Source organism: Triplophysa dalaica, chromosome 17 (genome assembly GCF_015846415.1).
Source record: "Triplophysa dalaica isolate WHDGS20190420 chromosome 17, ASM1584641v1, whole genome shotgun sequence".
NCBI classification, from domain to species: domain Eukaryota; kingdom Metazoa; phylum Chordata; class Actinopteri; order Cypriniformes; family Nemacheilidae; genus Triplophysa; species Triplophysa dalaica.
Genome location: NC_079558.1, coordinates 6,174,671 through 6,199,143, shown reverse-complemented (window position 1 = coordinate 6,199,143; position 24,473 = coordinate 6,174,671). Strand labels below are relative to the sequence as shown.

The 24,473-nt window shown below is 37.8% G+C and overlaps 1 protein-coding gene across 1 annotated transcript; it reads left to right on the top strand.

The window, feature by feature from the left end:
• Positions 1–391: 391 nt before the first annotated feature.
• Positions 392–23,617, top strand: etv4 (ETS variant transcription factor 4). The gene is made up of 12 exons (XM_056771034.1): positions 392–583; positions 1,211–1,301; positions 1,554–1,601; positions 5,950–6,003; positions 14,988–15,117; positions 15,965–16,162; positions 16,260–16,546; positions 19,643–19,711; positions 20,416–20,463; positions 21,267–21,439; positions 22,497–22,598; positions 23,170–23,617. Exons 1-12 carry the CDS (start codon positions 527–529, stop codon positions 23,395–23,397), a joined length of 1,485 nt encoding a protein of 494 aa, XP_056627012.1. The 5' UTR covers positions 392–526; the 3' UTR covers positions 23,398–23,617.
• Positions 23,618–24,473: the final 856 nt, after the last annotated feature.

The following is a 24,473-nucleotide window of genomic DNA, read 5'->3' as shown; positions in this document are numbered from 1 at the left end:
CCAATCAAAATACTGTCGACTAGCAAATCAATGACAGCGAGAAAAGCAACTTTAAATCAGTTACATTTTGGAAAAGTGTTTTTTTTTCTTTTACCAACGTCATGTGGCCGGACAAACAGTATCACCGAAACACTCACTCGAAGTCTTTTGGGCCATTTTAACACGCACCAAATAACTTTAACATCAAAATCCACAACCATAATCTATTAGAGAACGTGGCATATACATCAACAAACTATCAGTGTAAAATGTTTCCAACCTACAAAAAAAGCTTTGCAGACAAATAGCTCAATGTCTTAAATGTAGCAAAGAATAGGTCTCGTGCTACCCAAACTGTGGTTAGGGTGCGTGTGTGTGTGTTTATACGTACTCTGGTGTTTTTTGTGAATGAAGCTCATTACGTATGCAGCCTGCTCGCGCTCCATTCACAAACTGCTGCTGCTGCTCTGTCCGTCTTCCTCCTTCCCCTCTCAGTCTGCGTGGATCTCATTAAAACGCAGCCTAAATGACCACAAACGGTTAAGGCATGGATTTTAAGATGGATGGATATCTGGACCAGCAAGTGCCTTATACTTTAGCTAATGTGAGTATGGGGTTATTCACTTTAAAGCTTCGTCGGGCTTTATGCGGGGATGTTATGGTGTTGCTTTATCGTCGTTGCATGTTATGTGTTTGAAGCGAGGCATTTGCGTTTTAAACTGTTTTTAATTTGGTCCGAAACAACGCAAAACTATATTTGTTGTTGATTATTGTATTGCTCAAAAATGTAAAGTTGCATCATTTCACTTAAATGCGTTTGTCCTCAAATTCGGAGTGATGTTGTGTGAGTGTGTGTGTGTGTGTGTTTGTGTGCGTGTACTTACTGTTTATCATAAAGAGCGAGGGAAATCAAAACTTCTCTTTACATTCAGGATGATTCAATTGTAAGCGCTTGAACACATTTACATTGTTTTGTAACGTAAGATGTAATGAACAGAATTGAGATCCGATGTAAGCATCACCCCAACTGCCCTAAAGGCTGTGGCATTAAAAATACATTGCAAAAAAGTGCCGTGTACTGACAGTATGCTATCTCGCCACGGTATAGTGTAACAATAACATCTTTTTGTTTATTTATACTGCATTTGTTGTATTGTTGTAATGTTTTTTAATTATTCATTTATTCTTTTGCTTTTATTTTCACTTACAAAATGTAATTTCTGTTTTGAAGAGGTCCCAAGGAAATGGGCCCCTAAATAGACTGTTGATGGCAACAAAGAGGAAATACATGGACACCGAATTACCCCCTCAGGAATCTGAAGGTATACAATAAATTATTGAAAATATGAAATGTTAATGTTGTGTATTATCTGCATTAGCTCAATGATCAGAGAACACCTTAGGTTGCAGGAACAGTGATTTAATGGTAGATTTTAAAAACATTTAATTTACTAAATACTGTCACAAAAATTATAAATATATTAATGAATATATAAGACATTAGTAAATAAAATAAGTTATTCTGTTAATTGTAAAAAATAGCCCATTGAGGTAATGATTTGTATTTTTTGCAGATCTCTTTCAGGATTTAAGTCAACTTCAGGAGACATGGCTCACTGAAGGTATGCACCTTTTCTAAGCATGTATTGTGTGTCTTTATTGTAATAAATATGTCCCTCTAGTGGCAATGAGCAAGGAAATGTCACAGGAGGACAGGCATATGCACAATGCTTAATGGGAGCCGAGAATTGATGCAAATCAATAGAAATGAGTTTTTACATTAGGGTGGCTATCACAAATACTTTACATTTTGTACTTTAGAAATATTGAGGGGAAAAAACAATCTTTCAATCAAATATTTAAGTCTTCCGATATATTTCTTTTATCAGGAGTCACTGACTCATACGATATAGCAACAAATCATTTAGTTCTTAATATATTTTTAAAAGTAACAAAAATGTATTATATTATATATTTGCACTTTGTCAATCAGTTTTTAATAATGAGGATGTTGTGAAATTGTCACATCTTTAAAATGTACCAAAAAGGCTGTAATTACACAATGTCGTATGTGCTAATTATGTTTTATTTGGAGATCCGGACAATGGCTCTTAATATCAGTACAGTAAGGCAATGCAGACAAACAGCATCAAAGCTGGATAGTCTGAAGGCAAATAGTTGAAATGAACCCTGCCAGAAACTATTTATTGTCTATGTCAGAGTGTTAAGACCAGAAAGGCTGCTCTCAGTGAGAGCGGGTGGCCAGAACCCTGCTGTTTTAAATGAAACATGCATCTGCCTCATAGAAAATGTTTTGTGTGTTATATGATATTAATTGTGAGGTGAATTGAATGCAATTAAATTTGTATCTTGTATTATCGAGAACTGTACGCTTAGAAATTAACTCTGCTTTAATCGCATGCTTTAAGGATGCCATAACAGATACAGAATGCAGTATTTTTATCCTGAAATTGCAGGAAAGAATTGGAAAATTATAGGGCCAAGATGCAATTACAGTTTATATGTGTAATTTTTTTCCAAATCTGATTTTATCTGGATTTTTTGTTTACGATTAACTATTAGGGTCTGAAATTATAGGTCAGTGTTTATGCAGGCATTTAAAAGGGATTTTCGGTGTATGGTCAAACAAGAATAAGAGATTTTATGGAAATACAAGTTGTAGACAGACTATTTTGGGTCCCTTGTCCACGGAACAGAACTATCAGCTATTATTATGCAGCGTCAAACTGTGAACTTCACACATCAGTCAGAAACAATGGATGCGATGGCCATAAACCAAAACAATGAGAACCATCCAAAAGCCAGACACCTCGACGAGTCTACTGAAATTTAACAGGTGGAGTAGAAAAAGAGTAGCAAAGCTACTAGGACGTTCAAACAAGTGATTTCAGTGTTTTGATGGCCGAGAAAGAGCAGGGAAGAGTTTTATTGGTCACACACGCTTTCTATTAAAGAGTAATCGCTTTTTTGCTTTTCTTGTTCCTGTTTGGATGGAATAGCTTATAATCAGGTGATTATGGTGAGTAATATGCTATATTGTTAACACAGACACTGCTGAAGTGACTTTGTACTTTAAACGCCCGGATAAAACTTACAAGGAAAAGTTGTTAATAGAAAAGCTTGTACAATCATGTCAGTAGTCTTTAGTTTTTTAGACCGACCTGGCTCCTCCCAGGATCTGCCTGGCCCGAAAAAAGTAATTCAGGTTGCCTCTGAGAAAAGGAAACATGTCTCCACGCTTGCACAGACAAACTTTGGTCATGTGCTGACTTGCATTTCAAAGCCCCTGAGAAGATGTTCCTGGAAGCTAACTGGCTTGAAGCGAACACACACACAGACACTCCCACAGTTATGCACAGACACACGGTCTGATGTGACCACGTATGCCCTCGCATACACACGCAGACTAATATAGATTGAGAGAGTCAAGATCAGGGTTGCTATTAGTCAGCTCTGTGGACTGCAGAGCTCGAGGCGCTGAGATTCGTCTTTTTCTAACTCTTTAAAAATCACACTCGTTCCGTTTCAGAAATGTTAAAACAAATCTGAATGATGTATTGTTTGATATGTTGGGCGAAATTTTGGCTCCAGATCATAAAAACAATGCCTTGGGGCAGAAAAGAAGAAACTTAAATGGTCGTAATATAATTACAGTATAGCAACAGGATAAGAGCAGGATCTATGAAATTAACGTCGTTTTTCGAGCACGCTCAAAGGAACATCAGTAACGTTTCCGTCACACAGGAACTGGCAGATTAATGTTAAGGAGATAGATTTAAATCTTTAACATTCTGGCTTTCTGTGTTTATAGTCTGTTGGCTGGAGGGAGAGAAGGAATTGGCTAAAGGAAAAAAAGAAGTATGTTGAAATCACAAGGGTTGTCATTGGTCATACACTAGCCACACGACCAAGAGCGTGTCAGAAAGAGAGTGTAGAGAGGAGGAAATGATTAGTTTATGCTGCCATCTTTACGTATACAAGTTATCTATCTAAAAGTTTTGAAAGTATTCTAAAACAATAAACTATTTTTGCTTTTTTTGTTTCTGGGCATTTACAACAAAAACTGATTTCAGGCTGTCATGTTTTATTGAGTTCAATTTTCCTTGGTTTATTTTTAATAAGAGTGATTAGATGTATGAAACCCCTTTATTTATACAGGATTTTAGAGCTAATTTGTATTGCTGTGAAATTTGAAGCTTTGGACAAAGGTTTCATTTTTATTGATGATTTTTTTTTATTTTCGTCGCAAAGTTATGATTACAAATTCATTGTTGATAAAGGAAGGGCAATATGACCATGACTAAGGAAACCAGAAGCTGTTATCACTTGGCAATATGTTTAAATCTCAGCTGCTTTTTTCAAGGACAATACTTTCAGCATGGCCACAATTATTTATCCATTCTACTTTACTCTATTTGTCATCCTTATTTTATCAGCAGAATTCACAGAGAGCAGAAAAGTAAACTGTGAACACGGCCTTTTTCCAGACTGCATTGAGTGTCAGTCTTTGGCACTATACTCCATTATCGAACCAGTCTGCAAATTTACAAATACTCAAAAAGCAGACTCAGCGAGATTTGTATTAATACCCTTTATGAGACGTTATCGATTCTTACTGTACATTATTATTCAATAAGTGTACGAGACGTATCCATTGCCTGTGTACGTGTCAGCTGATTTCATCCAGCGTGACCTCTGAAAAGGCACAGACAGTCTGAAGCTCAACAGAATTCACATTTTGCTTTCGCCGTGAACACCAAAGACATGGCGGAACGCTACGCCAGATACGCTAATCTTACCATTGTATGCATGCCAACGGTTCTACATAAAGAAAGGGATCAAAGTTATCTTTTCTTGGTTAGAAACTCATTAAACTTTCGAAACGCTGCGCAGTCTTTCTTTTTTGCTTTTTTCGCTTGCACTTGTCTGCTCTATTCTTTCTCTCGGTCCGTCTCGAACACTTATTGCGTGACCCTAAAAGCCAGTCTTCAAAGGCTTCAAAGCAGGTGATGAATTCCAGAACACTTCATCAAGCTCATCAAGATTGTCTAAGAATGTCCTTCAGTTGTATGTGTAGTAGATGAAAACTTTGGTATTAATTACTATTGGGTTGGATTTGCTCTCTTTTGCTTTATTCTTTTGAGGTTGCTAAGGATAAGGTAGACATCTGTCAGTAAGATCAAGAGTGTCTGTTAGGGATGGATGGATATCACTTCTTGCGGTCGCCAATTATGTTTAAATAAGACTTTTATGAAATCTAGTGAAGCAACTTGTTTACTTGTAAGTCTGTTTAATTGCCCGAGGACAATTCCTCGCTACAGAGGCGTGGGAGTGCCAGACATTACAAAGCAGCAGCTTTATGAATGAATCAATGATCTCACCTCGCCTTTCACTTAGTGGATTCAACTACGTTCCCAAAGAAGCAAGGAGAAAATTTTGAGGGGAGAGTAACAATAGCCCATCTACTGTTCATCTGATGGAATTCGGCAGTAATCAAGATATCCCGCACACACACACATACACAACACTCAGTGGTGATATTGATTTGCTGCCCGTGGAAAAGTGCTGGCACACGGAAAAGTGGAGGTGAAGGTCATGGGCTGTCCAGAGGCACTAACTTGGGTTTCACAGAGATGATGAAGGGAGACACAGGCTAGGCTAATGGATGGCCCATCCCTTCATCAAATCACAATGTTCATTTAGTCTGCGCTTAAGAAAAATGACTCTGTTTAGAGACACATTTAAAGTCTGATCTTTTAGTCACAGAGGGCAGAAAGCACGAACCACAGGAAAACATAAATTCTCACCACCATAAAATATGTTTTAAAGCTTTCAACAAATTTCAGACGTGATTGATAACGTCTGGTTCCTATTTTTGCATTTTTGTTAAAGTAAATCTTTGTTACAGCACATTTTGAATGTTTAAAGCTTTTTTTGTGGTCTCCACAGCTCAAGTTCCTGACAGCGATGAGCAGTTCGTTCCTGATTTCCACTCGGAGAACTGTAAGTACAGCTTTCTAATCCTAACGTATGCCTTGATGAAACATTATTGTGATTTCTGAAACCAGAGAGTGTGAGAAAGATCTGATTATTTGTCCCAAAACCGATTGATTGACAAATTGCCGGGGGCTAAGGTGTGGAGCTTCTCAGAGGAGCAGTCCTGGCCTCGGGCTCAAAAAAACCCTACTTGATACATGACCTACTACTCTTACGCTGACGCATTACTAAAGGGCACGTTCCATTTGCATCGGCTTGAAAGGTTCAATTGAGCAGCTGAGGAAACCGGTAAAATATCATTCAAGAGTCAAAAACAAAGATTCCCTTTTGTGTCCGTCGGAGGTGTAAATGGGAAAGCAAATTCCTGTACCGCATAACACCGACGCTGCCTTTTTAACTGCTTTTTTTAAATTTTGTTTTGTCTCCCATCAATGGCGTGCCAGGCTTTGTGGCATGCGCTCTGTAAACAGTTCCCCTCCAACCTTTTGTAACAGCCATTCACAGACTTATTGGGTTGGGCTTTTACCACGTTGGCTTGTCTGTTGTGGAAACCCTAATGGCAATTTTTTAAGGTTGCAGAGTTCAAGGCATGAGTCACAGTAAATGAGATCTTTTCTTTCCAAAACAGTAATTGTAACGTGAGCCGGGCAGTGGCTCGTAAAGAGGCAGGAGAGTCTTGTGATTCTCCAACTTATGTGTGCAAACACAGCCGTAGAACCCAGTTCTAGATGTGACCTCCAGTGACAGATGCTCCCCATAACATATTGTTCTTGTCTGTTGTGCAACAATGAGGGGAGGAAGTGGAGATGAACTCTGGGGCAGGGAAGGGTCATGTCTACTTAACCCCATCAGGACATAACCAATCACCAGTGCTCTTTGGCATTGACAGCCTTTCCTAATGCTCACAGAGGAGATGGGAGCTCAGGCTGACGGGTCTGTCACATTAGTTAAGTGGAGCAAAGCTTTGACTGACAGCAACGCCTGCCCTTTCATTTAGACATTATGCGGTAATAATTCACCAGCGGACTCCAATTGAGCTTTTTTGGTTGAAAAAAGACTCCAGTTGACAAAGCAGCTACAAAGATAAACATTCTCCCACGTTTGCGGTCTTCGGCGTGGGTCAGTTTACGCCACCAACTCAGATTTAAAAAGCACAACCTCGCCCCTGATGCGTTTAAACTTAGTGAGCATTGCAGTCAGGTGAGTCAGATGTTTTGCTGAAGCGTGCCGTCATGTTACGTTTCATTACTGTCTCTCTGCTTTTTGTGGGTAAACGCACAAGGGGATAAACACAAGACGTTTCCACTCAAGTGTTTAGTTGTTTTGTCAGTCAGGTCGTTTCCCGTCTGGGCACGACCGTGAGCCTTAAACTCCGGGACGGAGTGGAATGCCAGATAAAGAAGTGGGGGTGGTGGACATGCTGTTGTGCAACACCTGCACATCTGGCAAATATATCTCCACCTCTGTTTTTCCACTTTGAGAGTCTCCGTTTGTTGTAGATGTGACCTTTGTTTGTCATTATAGCTCAGCAGTTGGTTGGATGTTTGTCCCTCATGCATAAACGGTCATCCAAAGAACCAAGTTGGGCAATAAACAGAACATGCCTAGTTTGGCTAGTTCCATATTTGGGGATCATTAACAGCTGAAGGCATCTAAATGGCTCCTACGCTTTTGAGATCAGACAGTGCTGTAAAAACATGTAGGGAGTGGCCAAAGTGTATGAATTGGAGAAATAAATCATTGTGGGGATTTTTTTACTTTCTTTATGGTAGTTTTACACAACAAAAAGTATTTTGGTGCTCCAGAGAAATCTACATGTTCTAAAATAGGAACTCTTTTGGGGGGGGCAAAGTAATGCAGTATATTGTGTTTCCAAGTTTATTGTTTATGCTTAAAACTCTATCACAAAGAAATATTATCCAAATTTTGAAATAAGGCACTACATTTTCATTTCTCTGAAAATAAATATTTTTGAAAAAGGTTATTATAAAAAAACGTACTTTAGTCATAATTGTGTCTTATTTAAGGGCCTAAACAAGACACTTTAAACAAGCAGTGTAACATTTTACAGTTTAAAAAATATTAATAATGCAGCTTTGTGGTGAGATAAACAAGCCAATGGGAAAAAATCAATATTGTAAATGACATGAGTCACACTGCGAGTATTAAGAAACGCACTTTGTTCTGTTTGTTATAGCACTCAAAGGAATTCTTTCTACCATTCATGAAAATGCCCGAGAGCAGGACAGTCTCCACCCTCACAGTTCCTTTTTCTGAATGAGTCTTTAACCCCGCCCCCATCCTGTTTCTCTTCAAACTGTACCGAAATGTAAAAATGTGGACCCTCTCCTTTTCTTGCTTTCTCAGCCCTGAGTGTTCCAAGATGTGAGTTAATCCAGCAAATGCTGTGTTGTGAGAGCTATTGTTTGGTTTTGTGCCTTGTAGTAATTATATAGGAAGTCGTGGTTATAAATCCAGTTCCAAAATAGAGTCTACAAAGGAAAAAAGCAGACAGAGTCATGCAGATGGTTTTCTGAATTTACAGTTTCAAGCTTGTTTGTATTGCGTCGGACTTCCGCTAGCTTTCTCGACGTGTCGGAGATATATCACTGGATCGTTCTGTCGTGCCCCCCCATCCCCCGCCTCCAACAAAAATATGCAGCTCTACGGCTCTTGACTTTCCAAAATACAGCTGCTATGCAACAAAGTCTGCAAAAACATCCCCAGGAGTGCCAAAATTGTACAGAGAGCAGTCATTCTATCCCGTAGAGGGGGCCAGGCTTTCCTCTTTCACTAACTTTTTGCAGAGAAACGAGCCACACGCGTACGCACACACTGACACCGCGCATTTAAGCCCCACGTTTTTTATGAATGGGCTGGTTGTGAGGGACTGGCTGAGGCAGCACATTGAGTGAAAACGAAATCTCCATTCATGATTTTTTAGGCTGCCGGAGAGCCACGCTGTTTAAAGCGGCCCGTTTTCTTTTATTACTTCACCTTTCTTTCTTTCTCAAGACTTTCTTTTTTGGAAATACATGGCAGTGGCAGTTCGGACACTTGTGTAAAACATCCTGATTTTTAAAGCTGGTGTCTTGTCAGTCTGGTGTTGCAACAAGTTACACATTTTACTTTGGATGATGTACCGCCAGCGAGGCGATGCCTTTGCTCATCGAGTAGACAGCCGTGTGTATTTTACTATATTACTGGGGCAGTGAATGAGACTGGGGGGTCATTCTAAACCTAACCAGGAAATTGTTTTTCCTCCCTTCTCTCAAAGGGGAGATCTTTTCGCTCCTTATAGGCAATGAGAAATGAGGGCTAATGATAACATTGCCACACGTAACAGAACATGCACACAATGACAGACATCAGAGACCTGGAGCCTGTTTTAGAATCATCCATAGACTAGATGGCATTTGGTCTTTTCGTAGCTAATAATGCAAGTCATCACTCGGTCTAAATGGCTTTTCCTAGTCCACCGGTTCAGCATAATCTCAGCAAGGTCTCGAATTGAAAAAGCAATGATAAATGCATTGATCCATGATGATCCTGGGCTAGATCAGGCACCTTAGGTAAAAGGTTGAGTGTTTCTCTATCGCTCCCTGCCTGTATAATTAAGATATCGGTACAGATGAGACACGTGGAGACAAGGAAGAAATGTATTTCTCAGAAGCTTGACACAAATCCAATGGACAGGCGTTATCGTGCTTTAGAGATAAAAAGGTCTCGGTCTACACACCTCCGTTCTGTATGTCTATCTCTACTGTAGGGTTCATTATGTAATTTCCACAATGAGCGGAAAATCTATATATGCATTAAAGATTAAGAGGCGATCGCCATATATTGAGAGTTGACTAATGTGAGGTTGAGCGTTTGATTACTCTTTCCATATGAGCGTTCACATTAAACACTACTATGTTGCGCATGGGTGACATCATTCTATATTTAACCATTTGAATCCTAAAAAGAAACCAAAATGGAATGCTTTGATGCCATTTCAGGATGGTGCATTTCTTTTAACCGCCAAAGCTGTAGTAATATTTTATAAGGCAAAAACTTCTGTTTAAAAAGGAAGTGATACTGTGGAGTTAACAGAAATGAGACGGACGTCACTCGGGCAACATGTCCTCAGCTAGTCACGTCCACACCCAAACACGACATGGCTTTTCTACACAAAAACGCTTTAAGTATCTAAAACCGTGTTCTAAACAAAGTAAGTGTTGAAAGGATCCAAATTCAGCACCGCACGCGACATTGTGTCTGTCGGTTTCTGCACATCTCGTCCTTCAGGTTTGTTAACAATCTTTCAGCGACTATTTGTCGTCTGAAACCCAAAAGGGAACTGTCACTGACTGTAGTAAGTGGGTGTCAAACCCATATGCCAGCCCAGTGCAGTTTAAATGGAAAAACCCCTGGCCATCCCCATGTGAGATGGAACTTCCTCTTTTGATTATAATGTATCGCTCTCTCTGTCTTTCATTCTGATAATGTTGACGGGAACACATGTCATGTGCCCAGCATGTGTTGCTTCTTTCTGAAAAATGACAGAATTGTTTCCGTTAAACCTTAAGTAAGAATCCATATGGTTCTTTCTCCCTTCACAGACTTTCTGATCCATTTTTGGCGATGAGGTATTGTAAGGACCCAAAAAGCCACTCAAGAACTGATCCACTTTTCATCAACAAGACAAGACCAAATGACAAAAACTAATGGTTGATATTGGATATTTTTATTATTGACAAAATGATTAGTTTAAAATTCAGAACATGCTAGAATTTAGTAGAACTTACTTTAAACCAGATAGATTTTTTATCATAATTTCATTTTTTTATGTTAAACTTTTACAAAATTTTAATAGACGGAAATCAGTCCTAATAAATCAATCAATAATCTTGAATAACATCATGATTTTTGCAGTTTTTAACAAAAAACAAACAACAAAATGTGTCATATAATGCCAAGGCACTCGAAAATGTAGTGAAAGATACATTATTAAATGTTCAATAATTTAATGAGAATAAATTAAATTATTATCAAATGTAGTGAAAGCCTTAATTCTCACATGGCTTTACATTAAAAACAAGTCTCATACATTTTTGAGTTTGTATTTTGAATTTAATATCTCATTGGCATTATTAATATTTTTTGATGAACAAAATAATGTGTGTTTCATTAATAATTGTCAAAACCCCAACAAATACTGCTTTGTATCAACCCATAGTAAGGCAAAAACCCAATCAGGATTTAATTAACCTTCAAATGGTTAAAACAACCCATCATTATTTTTAAAGTGCACTTTTTAAATTTAAACATTATTTTGAACATGCAGCGACAAGATTGTTATTTATCACTGTTTCAATACCTTGTCATTTGTGATTCTATTTAACCACTGATGCACTTCCTACGACAGTCAGTACTTAAAAAGAACCAGTCGCGCTTTGAGGGTCGTGTTAAGTGGTCTGCCCAAAATCAATACTGCCATTTTAACCTTAAAGCCATTCTGACATAATTGGCATTCTTGTTGTTCTATTGATTTGTCACTGTTGCTCTCACATGGCCGACGGAAACCCAGGTGGCATCTCTTCACTGACCGTCCAGCAGGCTGTTATCATAATGCCAAATCAGATTTTGTCACAACATCAGCTCAAATATCAAACACCCTTGAGTGATCGAATCACATCACACCAGACTGAGCTCAACGCGATGGTCTTTTAGTCTGTGTTTGTTCACATTTTTATCAAACAGTCATACGTGATCACTCTTCCTGCTCAGGATATTGTGCTTTATTTAACAGCAGGCCACGACCGGTATAATATGATGTGTTTATAGTTTTGAGATATTATTACTCAAAGCCAACTGTACGATGAAGTCGAAGAATAGTTTGGCTGAACCGTAGCTGTCATGAGATGAAAATTTCCAGGTCATAATCCTGACATGAATATACAATATGTGCTTTAAAACTGTCCAGATAATCAGCAGTGTTGAGGTTAAAATCAAGACTATAGCTTAGGAGTTCAGGTCCAAGCTTAAATCAGACTGAAATATGATTATTTTTACAAGGCTATGCTCAAAGACTCTAGGCTTTCAACGTTAAACCCTATTGGAAATAAAAATAAAATTAGATCTCTTGACAGGAAGGTTAAATTTAAGACCTTTCTTCAAATAAGAGTAGCACAATTCTAACAATGTCACAAACTGTTAAGATTCGTCAAGATGCTGCAATGAGAATCAAGTATTTCTTTTTTTTTAAAAACACCAACAATGGATCTATACTATTATCATCTATTATGTGTCAATTGAATTGATAGTTTGTGTGTCTATTTGTATTTTACTCCAATTGCTTCTATTGTTAACCTTATTTGTAAGTCGCTTTGGATAAAAGCGTCTGCTAAATGACCAAATGTAAATGTATTTTTCCTAACAATTACAGGTATGTCATCGGAAACAAAGTTGATACATAAATGAGAAAATTACATCATCTGAGCCATCTCTGAGCAATATAAGTGTCCTCCATAAAGCATATTTTTTAATTCAAAGTTAATTTACTTGTCATTAATTAAACACACTCTCAGAAGACGATCCCCCAGAACTCTGCCAAGCCGCCACACCTCCATCTGTCACAGCTGGTGGATCTTTCTTGTTTGGGTGGCAGGGGGGTATCGAGGTCCTGAGATTTGTTTGTGGTGGGAGTGTACTGAATAGCTCTCCATAATGATCCCCCACTTCCTAAAGCACTCAACCATGACCGTCACCTTTCACTCCTCATCCTCTTCACTGAATCCTGCTATTTACATATGTAAAGTCCACCCCCCCCCGCCTCCAGCCCAGCCCGTTACTATAGGCTCATCCTGAAAGGAGATACTCCTGTCATTAAGGTACAATGCTACTGGTTTTTCACACTTAGATGTAGCTTGAGAGGAGATGTAAATGTTAAAATCAGGTACTAGAAATCCACATCCACGCATCTAAGTGAGAGGTGTCAAACTCATTTAGCTTGAGTGTCGGACTTGCCCAAACATCTCCTTTTTTGAAGTTTATATTATAGTTCGCTGCTGTACTTCTGAATCATCATATATCCAATAATTGCTTTAGTAACTAATATCGAAATGAAAGGTAGCCTATTCAGAATTAAATACCATTGATAAAAAAAAAAAATTGACTAAATAAAGACAACTTTTGTGCCAACCACCGTGCCTGTCCACAACTCACACAAACTTTAAAGTTAAAAGAATTTGGTTTCTTACAAAAGGATGTAATGCTTTAAAATGCAAGATCATAATCAATAAAAATAGTTTATCTTCTCTGCTTTAGCTAAAATCTAGTATTATTTTGCATGTATTCCGATACTGTAAATATGCAAAAAATGTATAGTACAATAATAGAATAGGCCTATATTGCAGTGCATCCAGTGAAACTCACATTAAATTCAACTTAAAACCATATTTAATAAAGAATCTCTTATAATTATCTCTTATATTATATTATACAATATAATTGCCTACGCACTTTACCGGACCAGAACCGAGAATATCTAAACACTTCACACAGATGTAACATTCCACATTTAAGTTCATGACCTCCTCACAATACCACAGAAACAAAACCTCGAGTGTCTTTGCGGAACAGTGATGTAACTTTCACATGAATCGTAAAGAGAGAAAGCAGAAACTGTGAACTTCGGGCAAATTGTACCAAATAAAGAAGAAGAGGTTCGTTTCAATGTCATCTCTGTTTACTCGACTGCCATCCGTCTATAAACTCACAGAGATTTAGAGACGGACAGATGTGCCTTGATAATGTTACGTGTTCCCAAAATGTGCCTCAAGATGTGACAGAAATCTCCATGTTTTTTCTATAGCGATTTTATTTTTGTGTGAGTTTGAAAGGGATCAAACACATAAACTTGAATGCGATGGATATTACAATGGTGTAAACAAATTAAACCAACTTGCGAAGGTGTGAAACATTGTATATCTATTTAAATTAGTTTAAAAGTATACAAGGCCAAAAGTGTCCACTGCACCACCCATGAATGCTTTTTGGTCTGTCCTCACTTGGTTTCTCTTTCTATTTGAGTATTGCCTTTAAGATGGCCAAACTTTGTTGTACAATGTTACAGTATAGCAAGGCCTTTCCCACTTTTTGTCCTAGTTTTTGTGAATGAAATATGTAATTACTCGAGTCTGCGCTTCGGCCTGTTCTGTCAGGTCTACGCCCACAACAATCAACACATAAACAGCCATAAACACATAGCGGCCACTCAGCTGGGAGAGCACAGCTGCTGCTGTTTACCCTGCTCGGCCCAGAAAAACATCCTGTACCGTGCAGTCTTAGAGCCGGGCTGCTCCCTTCCAATAATAAGCAGCACGGCGGTTCAGACCCAGACCCCACGCAAGCTGGGTGGCACCTCTGCTACTCTTTAGCTATGCCAAAATCCCCTTTAAAAGCTGGGCTGAGCGTACTGAAGAAACACAAAAATTCTTATGCAAATGACCAGGTGCTGGTGTGTGTTCATTTAACCCCAAACAAACGTTTTGAGCTTTGAAGCTCGGAGGAAAAAATCTGAAGGAGTACAAATTTTCCTCCATACGAACTTAAACATTCACAAGAATTTAAAGAGAATGTTTATGTCTATAGCTGTTTATGAGTGGCTTTGAAGTTCATTAGACATAAAAGTATTTACTGTGTCAACTATTGTCGAATTTAAGTGTATAGTTACAGATATTTGTTTAAATGTTTGTGTGGGTATGCAAATGCAAGTTTGCATGTTGAACTGTCCATACTTTGGCTGAGGACAAACCAAACCCTTTTAAGTTGGTTGAAATGCACATGTGTATCTTTTCTCATCGTTCTCTTGTTTAGATTTGTGAATCATTAAACTTGTACAGTGTTTTTAGTGCAGTCAAAAGTATCTGGGCCTGTTTGATGTCTCAGACATGAATTAAGTGGAATGTGGTTAATTAATGAACCTGTTTCTCTGTGTACTGCAGCAGTTGCATTCCACAGCCCGCCGGTGAAGATCAAGACAGAGCCGCAGAGTCCCGGATCAGATCCCAGTCAGTCCTGCAGCCACAAGCAAACCTTCAGTTACCCCAATGGAGAGCAGTGCCTTTACGCCAGGTCCGTCAAAATAACCACAACAAAATCTTACACTGTTTATTAAACATGCTCGGATAAACCATATAAACTTTTAGAAACGAATAAAACAATACAAATAATATAAATTAAAAAATTAAGTACCTTTATTAAATATTGATTAAATTAATAAAAAATATTCAATTTAAATTATGTTTAAACATTTGTCCAACAGATTTTATTTTAGGACTCCCAAATTGATAAATCGCAATAAATCGTTTTGAAAAGAAATGTGTGTGTTTATATAATATAGCGTGTATGTTTGTGTATATATATATTATACTCTATATATTTATTTTTATAATTATACATAATATAAAATATATTTAAAAATACATGCATGTGTGTATATTCATATGAATATTTGTTATGTAGGATATATAAGTATCTATATACACACATATATTGTATAAACAAAAAAATATTTTAGAATGGAGTAATCCTGAAAAGAATGTATGCGATTTTAATCTTTATTTATATGCATAACAGAAAAATGTAAAGCATAATCATTTTGTCTATAATTTAATCTCCAGGTAGACTTTTTTTTTTTTTTTTAAATGTCACATTCCTTATTTTTGATGAGGTTAATTTCAAAGCTTTATACTGTACACATCCTCAATACAATTAAGTTTTTATATATCTTCACTAATACATTTGTGTCCGTGGTATACAAATACACCAACTTTAGATAAAAAGTAAAAATGTCAAATACACCTACATTTGAAAGACTTTTATATTTAGTATAAAATCGAATACCAGTCATTATACGACCACATGATGGGTGATATAGCTGGAAAGTGTCTGACGATGATCTTGTCTGTATGGCCTGCAGTGCCTACGACCAGAAGAGAACAGCTGTGGCAGCAGCTGGAGGACACAAGAGCTCATGTCCAGGGACTCCTATGTCACCTATGCAGCATTATTCCCCAAAACCAACAGTGGGCACTCGACCAGAGTCCGGGTACATGAATCCTCCCTCAGCCAGCCAATCCCACGCCTGCCACAGTCACAGTTACCCTATGAACCCCAGGTAACACCAACACTCTATGTTCTTATTACAGCTGATTAACAAATGTTGACAGTCACTATATTTTGAATTAAAAAAATAATCACAATACCTCCCTCAGTTCCAGGTACCCTTCAGGTTCGGCAGACATGTGTCCACCATTTGGTGCTCAAGGCCAAGCCCTGCAGCGCATGCATCCTCCCCATGCCAGCGGGAGTGGAAACGGTGGTTACAATCGGCAACACTCCGACCCCTGTTTGCCTTACCCACCTCAGCAGAACTTTAAGCAGGAGTACATGGACCCTCTGTATGACCGGGCAGCCCACATGGCTGGGCCACAGCCCCAGAGGTTTCCACCTGCTCATGTGATGGTCAAACAGGAACCCACCGACTACACTTATGAACCTGGTGAGTGAGTCAAAGGAGAAATCAGATTACACACGCCGTATGAAATCACAGAAAGAACAGTAGAGGGATCATGATCCAAGGGCAGAGAAATCTGACCCATGAGAGATGCTTTGAAATGGTGTCTTCTCTCACTGTAGAAATCATTTTTCATCAGTATTTAGTGTCTGGTTTTCCAGTAAATATTTTTAAAGGGATAGTTCACACAAAAATAGAAAAATCATTATTTATTCACACATATGTCTGTCAAGAACATAAAAGAACACAAAATATATTTTGAGAAATGTCTCAGTGGTCTACTGTCCATTCAATGAACGTCAATGGGCCCGGTGTTGTTTTGTTACAAACGTTCTTCAAAATATCTTTGTTTGTGTTCGGAGGTAAATGAGATTTTTACTTTTTCTGTCAACTTTTCATTTAAAAGGGTTTGTACTGTTTTCTTGACCCAAAAAAATTCTGTCAAAATTTACTAAACCACATGTCATTTCAAACCATGACCAAGCAAGTCAGGTACTGACATTCGGCTACACATCTCTAACATCTTCTTTTGTGTTCAAAGTAAGAAGGTCATATGGGTTGAAAATGAGGGTATATGAAAGAGGTTATGATGTCAGAATTAAGGTTTAAGAAAAGTTTACCTTTAGAAAAAGAGTAAATGTTGTTTAATGTGGTAAGAAAAACGTAAATCAAGAAATATTTTTAAAAAATCCTAATGTTTTAATCAATTTCGCTTCTCATCTTATTTATACATTTAACTAAAAAAGCTATTGTTTATTGCTCCTCTCTTACATTAGGCTGTGAATGTACTGTAAGAATTGAAAAAGTGGGCAAATCCTGTCTCTCTGTCTCTCTCACCCTCTATTTAAGTTTCAAATTGACTTTGTTTACCCTTCCACATTCACTGACGCTTTGCGAAGGTCTCGACAGTATTTCTGTCCTTCTTTCCCCGGCTCCTCAGCCTGCACTCCTTCACCCCTCCCCTTCTGTTCTTCAAGAGAGAGGGAGGCATAGGAATTTCATTGAGAAAATGGAGGGCACTAGAAACCCTAGAATCCCCAGAGGAGAGCTCGGGGTGTAGTGTTGCTGCAGCGGCTTCCTTTTTCTGCAGGCAGATGAACTCATAATGGAAAAATGAGCGTAGCCTCTGTAACCCGAGCTCGTTCACTGGCCTGGTCGAGCGGGCAGGGGGGAAGGGGGGTGTTTTGGGGAAGTTGTGTCGAAGAGATGGGAGGAGCGGCAGAGCTGTAGCCGGGGGGATAAGACCATACACTCAGTCACAGCCCAGCCAAGCTCAACTACGCATCAGTTTAGTGACAGACCATGGGTTAATACACAACAAAAAACTGCACAAAAAATAGGTCATACTTATCAGTTCACAGACTACAAACAAACATTTATGACTATAAAGAAGTATAGTCAGGAACCAAGCAGAATCCAAAACATGACCCGAAATATTTATTTTTTGTTTCTTGTTTTTATTCCACTTATTGTTTGAGAAAACTTTTTTTTATTGAGATAAGATTTATATGTGCAGAAATGTGGCAACTTTGGAGGAGATAGTCTTGAACAAAAGCATGTTTGTTTGAGAATAACCATCCTGTCATATCTGTGGAGATAGTATGGCGTCTTATCAGTAGGTTCATCCCTGCACAGGCTGACGGTGGCAGCTCTGTTACATAAGTACAAAAAATGTACGTTGAGTCAAAGATTGTTTCGTTTTTATAATTTAATACATTTTTTAATCTAATTTATTTTGCTGTGTCATTTTGTGGACAATCTGTTGACAGAAATGCAATACAATATACATAACTATGTCTTCAGAGGTGTACAGAGACCTTACATAATGAAGCGTTTTGTTTTTATTACCTTGAATGAGCTATTTCTACATATGCCACGGGTCCCCTTACATAGAATTTGCTATGTGGTTTCTTCAGTACCCCTAAACAGACAAATTGCTCTACAGAGCGCATTTAGTAAATACGTTATCTCCTTCGGGAAAGAAACAAAACGTGATGACATCCTAGTCCTGTGACAGCCACCGTAGTGCTTCGAAAAAGAGAAGAGTGGATAGTTGTAAGTGTTGCATGCTGCATTTCACAACCTCACCACTAAATGCCACTAAATTTCATTCACTGGACCATTAATACATTTTTCATTACAGTTACAGTTATAGACAGTTTCAGTGGCGACAACATTAACAAATGTTATGTTGCCCAAACTCATCTTCTGGCAAAAAAACTGTTGAGTAGTTTTATTGTCATTGAATACAATTGATATACAATAAAATACTTTTTTTTAATTAAATATAAAATAAATAGTTCAATGATAACAAACAGAGACAGGAAGTTAACTTCAGACCAGACACGTTCATCCGATGAAACCATCTATATTATCAGCAGAAACTCTGCAGGATATTATTAAATATTTAGATCATTACATTTTATTTGACTTTGTTTTTATTCTCCTGAAATGTTCTAGTCATTTACAGATGTATTACACGTTTGAATCCCACTGATTCTCTGAACAGATAACGCAAACCATTTTATGGTTTTTTAAGCCACGGCATGTTCAAAATGAAAATGAACAAGTTTCACCTCCATTGTTAACACAGTCAACAGTGGCATTGATCTGAGCTCTCTGTAGAAAAGTGTTCAGCTCCTCTAGAGCTCTGTTTTCTTGTGACCTCTAATCGTGGCCTCAGCGTTCTGTAGCCATGAATCACGACTCCACCTCAAAAAATAACTGCTGCTTATTTACACTTCATATAGACAAACAGGGAGGTCTTTTACTGTTCATTTATTTTCATTTTGCAAGGTTTTGTTTGCATGCTAGAATACAAATGGTGTAGCAATATGAATGTGCAAGTATTTGCTATGCTGGTAAAGAACTTAAAAATGAGACCGAGATAGTATAAGAGAGAGAGACAGAAGAAATAGAGAGGAGGGGTTTTCATATGTGACATTCACCAACTCTACAAATGCAGCACACAATTACTTGCACTAATTTTCTTCTGGTAAAGCATAATGTAGATCAATATTTGCATATTGTGCATTTTGCATGTCTACATCACTGAGATTCATGTGTTTGTTCACCCTACAGATGTGCCTGGTTGCCCTTCCATGTACCATCACAACGAAGCCTACCCCAACCCACACAACAACACTGAAGGTATGCACACTAACACAGAAGAACTTGGTTTGTTCAACTTGAATTTTCCAGAGCACACATCGTACACACTCAAAGCACAACAGGATTGGCCAGTACGGTGTGGTCATTGGCTAACCAGGCCAGAGGGTCTAAGTTTCTGTTGGCACGAACATCCGTTTCTGCCTTGCATAAAGAATTCCAGGGTAAATATTAATACTGGAAAAGACAAGTATTTTTCCTGGAGTGAGGAAAAGCAACCCTTCTCTCTGCACCATTTTAGGTGTTTTTAGGTGATGCGATGCGTGTTAGAAGGCAGATACAAAAATCACATCATCCTTGTTTCAGATGCCTACACAGCTTGATCTCACAGGAATGTTTTACGATGTGGCTAATTCGGATGAATTTGTTGGTACAAAAATGTACGATTCGTAGAAAAAAGCAGTTCTGAAGGCTCTGGCACATTTGCAAATGTACTTAGTACTAAAACTTACGAATGACTACAAATTCATACGAATTAGCCACCGTGTGAAACAGTTACGTATTGCTTGAGATAATAATAATAATTCAAAAATAAAAAATGTATGGTCGGAAATGTCAATTTGACGAAAAATCTTTGTTGTTACTAATGGCTGCCATTATTATATTAGCCCAGTGTTTACACACCAACATAAAGGCATAACCCACGACAAACTCATGTACTAACAATTAGTCTGTCTTGTCTTTAGGCTACATGTTTGAAAATGATTCCCGCGTTGTTCCTGAAAAATTGGAAGGTAAGGCTTTTCACGTGCTATTCATATGCCCTATCTTGTCATTTGAGATTAATACCTATGACAGATATCGACATCTTCAAAACCATATGACACAGTGAAGTCCCAAAGGACACAAAATCTGTTATTTAAAAATGGGTGTAATCTCAGAGTAAAGAAATTGAATTGCGTAATACAAAGAATAAATATTCTTGAAAAAAACTATTTATAAATTCGTCACAATAGCCATTTTTAACTGATTTGTACAAAAGGTTAGATTTCCTTCCACTGAAACCCTTGACTAGTTTTAAATAGTCGCAGCTCAAATGCACGCAAAAGAGAAACAAGAGAAAAAGAGGAACATACCAAACAGGAAGACATGCACTCAAAGTGTTGTCCCAATAACTGTGATTAAATTTAGAAAGTAAAAAAAGTTTTTCTATCTGCCCGTAGACTGTTAAAGCTCACATAAACAAAAACCAGCAATGCTTGCCATGCACAAGCATTGATAAATTGAGATGTCTGTTTGATTTTAAGTCCTGAAATGCACAATGTTATACGGTTTTGCACTAGCTGATTTAACAACAGCAGTCAGTTGGGATGTCAGTTACTGTCAGTGTCCCCGTGCTCAAACTATATTTTTGTAACAGCCACTAAGACTTAGACAATAGAAGAAGAGACTGATTTACCCGATTCAACCTCGCTGTGTTTTGTCTTTAATCCAGGTCGTCAGTAAACATACTGACATCATAAGCTTTGCTTATATAAAGACATTTTGATGTAATTATGGCTTATATGTGAATTCATGGGTGATCTCTTTGCCTTAGGTGAGGTGAAGCAGGAAGGAGGTGGTGTGTTCCGCGAGGGCGCCCCCTATCAGCGCCGTGGCTCACTGCAGCTCTGGCAGTTCTTAGTTGCGCTACTGGACGACCCTGGTAATGCTCACTTCATTGCATGGACTGGCCGTGGCATGGAATTCAAACTTATTGAGCCAGAGGAGGTAAATGTGTGCCCAACATCCCAAAATATACTGTCTTTTTTTAATATCAAAATACAATAAGCAGAGCCACGTTTTAATGCAAAAGTCCTGCTAACTTTAGTCATGCGAAAACTACACACTCCAAGTTCACAGGCCTCAAAATATGAATGCAATACAGAAACCATTAATAGCTATCGATCACTCAAAAAGAACTAAGTGGACGATATGAATATTTGGGTTTCGGATCAATTCCGTGCAGTCTTTATTCAGCTTTGAAGAGTATGAAGAGAATAAACAATGGATTTTGGGATTTGCTTACGATCAGCTCGCGCTTCCCCGGGGTCTAGCAACTCGTCCACAAAATGCCAGTTTTCCATTAGCTGCTATGCATTATTTACCCCACTTAACAGCATAGTGAAATAAAATGGAGAATGGCTCCATTACCAAATATTACAACCTTCCATTTTGCTGGAGTCTGAACACACCGCAGCGGTCGAGACAGGAGCGTAAACCTCCCATTGTCTGTGGTCAGTAGACGGATAAATGGCATGACTCAGCAAACTATTATACAGAAATGCGTCCATCAGTTCTGCTCCACTGTACGTATGAATCATTCATTACAAACAAAGTTTTACGATCGCAATTAAAGCGCAGACCTCTCACCTCTTATGGACCAAACAAATAATCCTCTGAGGCAAACGTCAGCAAGCCTACAATATTTCTGGCGTGAGAGCAATTTAATTTCTCAGTGTCTCTTAAGTTGAACCTCTATGTGGTGCAGAAGTGTAATTTAATATATTCACTGTGAAACCATGAGCGCAAATGCCTGTTTTTCTGTCGTTTGCATTGAGGTTTAGGGGTAATTTGGTTATATAAAAATGGAAGTGCTTAGATTTGCGGTGACTCGCCCTTCCGTGTCACAGTTTGCGACAACCACACGGCCACAAGTGACCTCTTGCGGTCAGATGAAGTTACTGCAGTTTAGAGCAGATCACCATGGCAAGAGAGCTGTAAACAATATTACGTTTTTTATGATTTTAATATGACAAATTCAATATTTATTATTTTGACATTCTAGGTGGCAAGACTGTGGGGAATGCAGAAGAACCGTCCAGCCATGAATTACGACAAACTGAGTCGCTCTTTGCGCTACTATTACGAAAAGGGAATTATGCAAAAGGTATTGACACCATCCTGTATTAATTTTGGTTTCTTGTTATTTCTGTCTTGATCTAATGTTTTGACTGTATTTTAACATTTTAAAATATACACAATTGTTTAAAGTTTAAGGTCACTCAGTCTTTATAAATTTACCCACAAACTAAGAAATAACACACATATTACTATGAAGGTTATGCTGTAATTTAATATGAGCAACATATATGTATTAAAATTTTCATTTTTACTTCAAAGCAGCCAACCTTTACCTAGAATATGGAAAAAATGTACTCTCGAAATTTTATTAATAAGCTTCTTGAACATCCTTATCCTGAGATTGTTTTATACACGATTTAATTATTTTGGTCGTCTTCATAAAAAATTTAGTTTTGTATATTTTTTTACTTTTAAGCATACACCTTTAGCTCAAAAGTGTTTTAAGATTGTTAGAAACATGTAAATTGACCCAAAACTTTGGAATGGTATTGTTTGTACATATACATATATGTATGTGGTATAGTAAAAAGATATAATAGATATAATTCATAACATCAAATTTACAAGCTTCACTAATATAAATGGCATTTTTTCAGGTGGCAGGCGAGCGTTATGTTTACAAATTCGTGTGTGAGCCGGAGGCTCTGATATCCTTGGCTTTTCCTGACCATCAGCGGCCAAGTCTGAAGGCAGAATTCGAACGCTATGTCAACGAGGAGGACACAGTGCCGCTGTCTCACCTGGACGAGGGCGTGTCTTACCCTCCTGAACCAGCTGCCACCAATATGGGTCCTCAGCCCTATTCCAAAGGCTATATGTACTAATGCCACCATCATTCTCCAATGTTCCCCCTCCCAGTTTACTACCCCTGCACCTATTGCACATGCCCACCCCATCCACTTGTATATAAGGCTAAGTTTTTTTTCTTTGATTAAATTAATCTCATTAGGGACTCTGCATTCTTCTCAATTCCAAGGCCTATCTAATGTAAACACATTACTGTGGTTTAAGAGATTGCTTAATAAAGACTTGATATTACTACTATACCTTGAAAACAGTGTCAGTTTCTTATGCTAATGATCTGATGGTAATTTTGTTAACCTGTAACTTACAAATGTAATTAACTGACAATTGCAATATTACCAATTTCTTCATAAATTATATTGTGCTTTCATGAATTTCAGCAAAGCTAATTATGATGTAATCTCCAGTAATGCTACAAACACATTTCTTTTATACAATATAATTGCAATAGTATATTTACCACACGGGAGAGTCGATTAGAAAAATCCCTCAGAAATGTGCATGTAGTGATTAGATGCTGTTTTATGAGCAGTCATCTATGGAGTTATTGCTTGCGATTGAAAAAACAGAAGGACTGGATACAAACTATTAACTTCCAACAACATATTTACCTAAATGGATAGCATTTATATACGAGTACTGTAGACAGTTTATTTCTCCTGCTGCTAATTCCAGTGTTATCGATCTTATTTTGAAATGACAAAAAATATGAATTTTTTTTTATTTCAAAGCAGCAAACCTTTACATAGAATTAGTAAAAATGTACTCTCGAAATTGTATTAATAAGCATCTTGAACATCCTTATCCTGAGATTGTTTTATACATGATTTTATTATTTTGGTCATCGTCTTTATAAAAATGTTTGTTTGTTTAAAATGTTTTTTAACTTTTAAGCATACAAATGTTTACTTAAATGGATAGCATTAATATAAGAGTATTGTAGACAGTTTATTTCTCCTGCAGCTAATTCCTGTTGGAACTTATTTTGAATATCTGTAACATATGGTTTCAGTATTTCGATACGTGCCCCAGAAACAACGTATGACTGTGTGGATCATGCAAGAGTTGCACATTAAGCAGATTTCAAGTGAAGTCA